Genomic DNA, 7,349 nt, shown 5'->3' on the forward strand with positions numbered 1-7,349 from the left:
GATCAGAGGCAACTAGTTAAGCAACTTCAGATCATATTGAATCTATTGGCTCCCACACATTTTGACATGATGTAGTTTTGCTGCTGAGCTTTATTGTTACAGTTTGGTGAATCTTTCACCTATAAAACCGGTTTATGTGGGTTTACCTTTCACTTGTCTGTGTGCAGAACACTGCTTGCTCTTTCAGAGCCTTTAATCCCCTATAGGATATTTAGTTCCCAAAAGTAAAATAACACCCCTGTGGGATGCAAAGATACAGTTTGTAAAGATTATAAATTAACTGAGAATAAAGCCGAAGGTTGCACAGTTTGATTATTGACTGAAAATGTGTCAATGATTTGCAGCATTAGATCATAAACCTGTACTTAATTACTAGCTTGCTCAGCCAACCAAGGTTCAGGTCTCTCTCTGGAATATGTCCACAGAAAATTAAAACACTCTTAAAGGACATTTCCCTGGTTGTTTATTTTACTATATTTATAGGATCTTACATTTTTACTCTGTGAGTCCTTGGCCTTTGCCGTGTCCAACAATTGATTCTCCAGTTAAATTTATTGTTAGCATGTAGCTGCCAACTGTAGAGGCAGCTTCTTAAGTGTCCTGACTAAACCTGCAGGTTGTTAATGTGGACATTAAATGTCCCGTCAGTTGTAGTTTAGACTTTGGCAGCTAGCTGGCCGACAGTCTCTTAACGCTGACTGGTTTGCACTTTTTTGAGTTGGGTGCAGCTTTTCTGTTATTATATGTGCTGATCCCGAAAAGCAATTAACACGAGAGCTGTTCATACTTGCCCCGTTGAGCCTGTGGTTTTTGTCTTTACAAGTATGACGCATAATGTCACCATTCATGATATCGAATCATACAGCCATTGAATAAACTCAGGTTAGGTAACACCAGTGAATCTGTTTCTCTCGTAAGTCAGCATGCTTGTGTATGATGAAAAGAATTAAGTTCAAATGTACTCTAAACCATGCCACCCTTTACACAAGCATGTCTGTGTGTGGACTTCATGCATTATTCAAGGGGTTTAGGAAGTTATGAAAAGCTTTTGACTAGAGGGGGAAACATTTATTTGCATACATGTAGAAAGCCTTTTCAGTGTCGGCCACTGCTTTTCTTTCATTGTCTTGATTTCACCTCAGCCTCTCAAACATTTCAAAGCAGTCCGATACAATGCAGATTAGCTGAACAACACACAGTTTGTCGCAGCAGCTCTCAAGCTAAAGGCTAATAATTCATGCATTTAAAAGGCCTGCAGGGCAGAGTAAGAGAGGAGGTGGATGCAGCACATGTAGGACGCACGCCATCACACTGGCCGTCCTTGCTCTGTGTCCTGTAGGTTTCTTACATCAGTACCAACTGGTCAGAGAGCAGCCCCGGCTCCCTGAACAAAACCTCTCTGTGTCACTGACTGTGCAGCTGCAGCTTCCGACATGCCCCACTCGGATGCATGACCTAGTGTGGAGGGGCTGGAAGACCAGCCACAACACAAAGGGGGGCAGGGGGGTCGTGTTTTTGATGAGATTCCTCTGATTTACCTCTTCTGTAGCTTTTATAACCACACTTTTAAGTATTTGTCCACTTATTTCAACCATTTCTGTGTCTTCACTGGCTTCAGTCTAACAATAGCAGGGAGGTCTGGTACACAGCGTCTGTCATCCCCTCGGTGTGTCCCCCCCCCCTTCCAGCCTCCCAGCTTGGACTGGTCCATTTCGCATCTGAGAAAAATCTGACAGTTGGAGGAGAGTTCTTCATGCCAGAGATTGCTTTAGCCTCAGCACACAACGAGTACAGAAGCTCCCGGATCACCTCGAGGTAATATTTCCAGATGAGTTTTATTCTTGACCTTTTTTATTAGATAATTTTCTGTGACTTAAGACCTCAAAGGAACATTTCTCAGCACTTATGCAGCTGGCAGAAGTACTTGATATGACTAACAACCAAAACAACAGCAGCAATAGCTTTAATGATTTAGTTAGGATATTTATTTAAAATGTATTCTAGTTATCAACATTAACTCTTGATTTAGTCTATGCGTTTGTTGCCATGAGATATATATATATGTGTGTGTGTGTGTGTGTGTGTGTGTGTGTGTGTGTTTTACTTTTTCTTTACAGATAAGCAAATGGATGAGAAAGAGCTCAGTGATCCCCTGAATAACGTAACGGTCATTAAAGGTAACCCAGCTGAATGACTCGGCTGTTCTCACCTGACACCGTGATCTTACTAACTGACGATGTGAAGCGAGAGAGAGCGAGAGAGAGAAAAGCATGAGTCACAGTTCAGTAGAGTGTCTGGTTGGCTGTAGAGCTCACGGTGATGTAGGTGGCCTTGTTTTCAGGGGCTGATTTCTCAAGTGTCAACAGCTTATTAGAAGATGGATGGCAGCCGGTGTGTTAGCGCCATGTAGGGTTACTTATCCAAAGCTATTGCAGTGCAGAGAACAGCAAAACCAACGGGGACCTTCATGAGAATAATGCGCGAGCATGTTGGTGAGCGAATTAATTTTGCATGATGGATGAATTTGTGCCGCCACGCTGCATATAGGCAGCACAAAGCAAACAGTGTCCTCACGACAACAGCACCTCAGTCCTCACAGACCGATCAGGACGTTTCTTTCTTTGGATCTCATACAGCACCGTTTCATAGCTGGAAACTAATATCCCCCCTGGCCCTCTGCAGTTTTATAGAAACCCGCTGAACACTGTGGACTTTCAGTCCAGGCAGTTCCCTCCGATTCGGTTGTAAAGAACGCCGTCACATTCATTGGGAAGCAAACCGACATCGGGGGAAAGATAGACTATGATGGCTTTAGCCCTCAGCACCCGAGCTAAAAAAAGACTTTCTCCTACATTTTTTCTTCCTGTCGTCACTTGAGGCCGTGTTATGCTCAGCACCCCCCCCCAAACTAGTCAGAGAGGTATTTTTACACACAGGCTAATCCCATCATTACTCTGTGACACTAACGCATAATGGCCATAATGACTGATGCTACCAAAGAAATCTGAAATGTCTCCAGACGTCGTTCACACAGAACCCCACTGACATGAAGCCCACTCGCATTCCGTCTCTCTCTCTCTCTCTCTCTCTCTCTCTCTCTCTCTCTTTCTCTCTCTCTCTCTGTCTCTGTCTCTGTCTCTCGCTCTCTCTCTCTCATACATATGCATGCATGAGGGAACACACGACCTCATGCACACACGCTGGACAGAGTGCCGCCCCCGCCCATCCTTTGTCTGGCACACAGCAGAGTGGTCATGTGCCTGAGTCAGAGGGTGCCACCAGCCTCCAGCAGCCGCGTCGTACCCCCTCTCTCATTTTTAGGGACATTTATCAATACGCGTGCGTGCGTTAACAGACACAATGAAATCACTTTTCATTTACAGCGTTCCACTGATGATGTGTCCATTTATGGTGCACACGCTTGACCCGTCCCGACTCCTGTTTTTTTCTTCCGCCTTGTGCCAATTTGCTGGGCCTGAGATGAGGTCATCTCTTTTCCTAGCCGTGGCAGATTAGGGGATCAAGTTATTCAGTGGGAATTTGCAAAGCCCGAGTATTTGTGGAGCCTGTTTCCACCTCTGGGAAACAACACAGCCCCTTGACAACGTTGGCCTTTGTGTATTGTTTACAGTATCTCACTGTTAACCAAGCCCTGGAGACGTGCCAGAGACTTGTTTGTTGCCGGGTTAATGGACAATTTAGAATGAAAGCTTGGATGAAAATATATATTTTTTTTAAATTGCAGATAATGTAGTTGTGTCTATTTCTGGGTTAGCAATTAGTTTATGTAATAGTCCCATTTTAATATCTTGGGAAATGATCTAGTATGTCAGCCCTGGTATTTGGGACTGAGGCAGAATTAATGTGGTGGAACTTTTGAGTTATCCGTCTATTTTTATAGTCGTGAATTGCCGTCATTGCTTCGCGATGTGTCATCGTGGCTTAAACTTCCTAATGTCTCTGTATGCACTGCAGGAAGACACACATCTCTACTCTTACAGCTAGAAGAACATCTAATCTGGATAATACATGTTTTATTCTGTATTTCATTATCAGATGACTTGACCAGGTCCAACATGGGGTCTTTCGGTGACTCAGAGAAAATGATCCAGCTCTTGAATGATGACCTCAGAGAAGCCCAGGAGCTGGCTAATACTGAGAAGCACAAATGCATGGAGCTACAGGGTAAATATAATAATAATCTTTGATGTTCGATACCATTTACTTCACTTTGTACTGTGCACACAGACAACTACAAATACAGGAAATAATTGCATTCATCTTTTGCAGGTATCCTGCAGGACGAGAGAAATGAAAACAAGCAACAAGCTGATGGGTCTGCAAAACAGATAAAACATCTTCAAGGTACATGTTTGTTTATATGTGGACTGGAACGTTCTGTCTGTCCTCCTAAAAAAATGTCCGCTAATCTGAACCCCCTCCGTGGGCCGGACAGGCCAGCTGCGGCAGCTCCAAGAGGAGACGGGCGCTCTCAGGCAGCAGATGGACGTCTCCTCCGGTTCACAGGACGAGCTGCAGAGTGCACGCGACGAGGTGAAGGAGCTGAAACGCGCCCTGGAGGAGGCCACCGCAGAGCGGGACCACGACGCTGCCGCCGCCCAGGCCAACCTGGCAACCGCCTCGAAGGATCTGGACAAATGGCGTCAGGCCGCCAACAAGTACGAGCGAGAGATTGACAACCTACAGCGGGACCTCCAGCAGCAGAGCAAGCAGTGGCAGAAAACTGCAGAAATACAAGGTGCAAATACATATATATTAGTATCCTCGTGATTTGGAAATATGGGTCTTTTGTTGAGACTCAAATGTCCGTCCAAGTGCACGGAAAATTAGTTTTCTGTGACTAATTAAGAACAGAGCATCTGCTCCAAGAATATTACATAAAAGCTATTTTTATCTTCACAGCCAGCGAGCTGCAGTCCATGCAGGCCGAGTGTAACGGCCTCCAGAAGGAGTGCTCGGTCCTGCGATCCGAAAAGCAAGAAGCCGCGAACAAGCTCCAGAAGGAGAGGAGCGGCCTTCAAAGTGAGTGCGCTTCGCTCAAATCCGAGAGGGAGGAACTCCTCAAGACCCACCAGAGAGACAAGGGCAGCCTGGAGAGCGAATGTGCGGCTCTGCACTCCGAGAAAGAGGCAGCGCTGCAGAGGCAGCAGCAGCTGGACAAGGAGCTCGCCAGGTCAGTGTGCACCAAGAGCTCAGCTTCACCCCCCCCACCTCCTCTGTGCTCCCTCTTGTCTCATTTGCTTGATTCTGCTCCAACATGTTCTGCCACACACAGAATACCACACGCCCTTCTTCCCCCTACCTATTGAACTCCGCGTTGTCTTGTTTCCGGTAGCTCACGTGCCCAGAATGCGGAGCTGAGCAGCAGCCTCAAATCCCTGGAGAGGTCCCAGCAGGAGCTGGAGAAGAGGCTGGCGGCCCTGCAGCTCCAGCACCAGCAGGACAGCAGCAAGCTGCAAACCCAGCTGGAGGAAGCGGACAGCCACAGCAAGGCTCTGCAGAGAGAGGTACGTTCCCAAAAGAAGAAAAGACCGAGAGTAAAAACCAGAATCACTCCTAGCCATTATCTCTGGGGCTAAGAATACTTCTACCCTCAAACCTGACAGTCACACATTGTTTACACGTTAACAGATGTTGTGACCAGTGCAGCTGTTTACATTGACTGCACTGGTTACTGCCCAGAAAGCATCAAGTCTACTTACACACACACACAAGTAAATGATTGTGTATTGATCTGTGAGATATTTCAAAACAGTCTTGAGTGCACAGCAGCAACGTGGCAGAATAGATCCAGTGTGTAAAAGGACTGCTAGTGTGCTGCTTCACACGGCTGCTGTTGACGAGCTGTTACTGTGTTTATGAAGCTTCCTACATGCACACTCAACAAGTCTCTCCTTTTGAGAGCAGATAGAAATCACATTTTAATGACACGCAGAGCAATACAATGAAAACTCAAGGATCAAATATACCCACTATGTTGTGATGATATTGCATCTCTCCATTAAGAGTTCGTCTCCTTTAGTTCCTTGTATAGGCCCCATTTAGAACTAACCTTCTGCTCTGACTCACTTGATAATTGCAGGCCCTGATCCTCAACCTGTCCGTCTGGGCCAGTGGCTGCTCTTTAACTGCACATGTTGTGTCGTATGTTGCTTCGGTTATTTATTTGCCCGTATAAATAGTTTGGTTCAGGACATTAGGATGTTGTATCAGTCAGCAGCTCTCTGATGTCTGATCTTTTATTTGGATGCGACTGATGCATACAGGCCCTGAACACATCACAATCTGGGATTTTCAATGATGGAGTTACTGAGCCGAGGACACAGAACTGCCTTAATGGCTTCCTCTAATAGAGCGCTGCGGGGAGGACGTATGTTTGTCGGCCAACCAGGAAGTTAGCATCACTGGTTCCCTTGAAAAAGTGCTTTTTTTTGTGGCAAACACAATTTTATAATACTGACTGATTTTTGAAGCGTGAATGCGTTGGCAGAAGTAAAAAGCTAACGTTAGGCTGTAAACGGACTAAACCACAGTCGCATGAGCGCGGGTAAACACAACGAGGCTGTGAAGGCGGACTAGTCGGTGTGATGATGTTTTGTGGTCTCATTCAGAGACTTCTTAGCAACACCCTTTTTCCAGACTCGGGAAAGCTTCCAAATTACCGACTTACTGACGTGTCTTATTTTGTAGAACAAAACGTTAAAAGCTTGTGTTAACCACAGACCTTATTTCAGGCATAAACCTTTGGACTTAGAGATTACCTCATTTCTGGGTTTCAGGACTCGTTCCTGCAGCACTCTCTGGCTCTTGGATAATAAATCGAACGAAGTAAAACTGTCTTGAGGTGGCTGTGAAGCTTCTCCGTTAAAACAAAAAAAGATTGTGACATTTTAAAGCATCCTCCAGCCCAAACAGCCCCCAGGCTGCTCTGCTGCATGCTCCCAGTCAGGTTGAGCAGGCTGGATGGGAATGGAGAGAGAGGAGGAGGGGCGCCATTGAATAGCAGCAAGCAGAGATGAAATCATCGTTAACCACAAGCCGTTCATCGCAATGTGGCGTCGCTCCGTCAGCCACTGAATGAAACGTGGAACCTGTGGAACCTGAATGCTCTCGCGGTTCTCTTTGCTCATCTGTAAAAGCCTCTGTTAGAGGACAAAAGCATGAGAGGAACCGTCACCGTTACTTGACAACCTTTGACCCAGACAGGCAGCCTTCTTATTTATCTATTTATTTTACTTTGTCTGTGATCTTTTCATCTGTGGTGCACTTTGGGCTGCAGGAGTGTGTGTGTGTGTGTGTGTGTGTGTGTGTGTGTGTGTGTGTGTGTG

General features: G+C 45.9%; 1 protein-coding gene across 2 annotated transcripts in view; it reads left to right on the forward strand.

The window, feature by feature from the left end:
- Positions 1–1,664: 1,664 nt before the first annotated feature.
- slmapb (sarcolemma associated protein b) overlaps positions 1,665–7,349 on the forward strand; it is an 8,009-nt gene continuing 2,324 nt past the window's right edge. Inside the window, exons 1-7 of one of the 2 annotated variants that reach the window (XM_031845446.1) lie at positions 1,665–1,815; positions 2,118–2,177; positions 4,057–4,185; positions 4,291–4,365; positions 4,457–4,759; positions 4,924–5,194; positions 5,357–5,528. In XM_031845446.1, coding sequence (XP_031701306.1) covers positions 2,126–2,177; positions 4,057–4,185; positions 4,291–4,365; positions 4,457–4,759; positions 4,924–5,194; positions 5,357–5,528 — 1,002 coding nt within the window. In that variant the 5' untranslated portion in view covers positions 1,665–1,815; positions 2,118–2,125. The remainder of the gene's footprint in view (positions 1,816–2,117; positions 2,178–4,056; positions 4,186–4,290; positions 4,366–4,456; positions 4,760–4,923; positions 5,195–5,356; positions 5,529–7,349) is intronic. The other variant, XM_031845447.1, reaches the window with a different exon arrangement.

Source organism: Anarrhichthys ocellatus, unplaced genomic scaffold (assembly GCF_004355925.1).
Source record: "Anarrhichthys ocellatus isolate YVR2014 unplaced genomic scaffold, GSC_Weel_1.0 scaffold5, whole genome shotgun sequence".
Lineage (NCBI taxonomy): Eukaryota > Metazoa > Chordata > Actinopteri > Perciformes > Anarhichadidae > Anarrhichthys > Anarrhichthys ocellatus.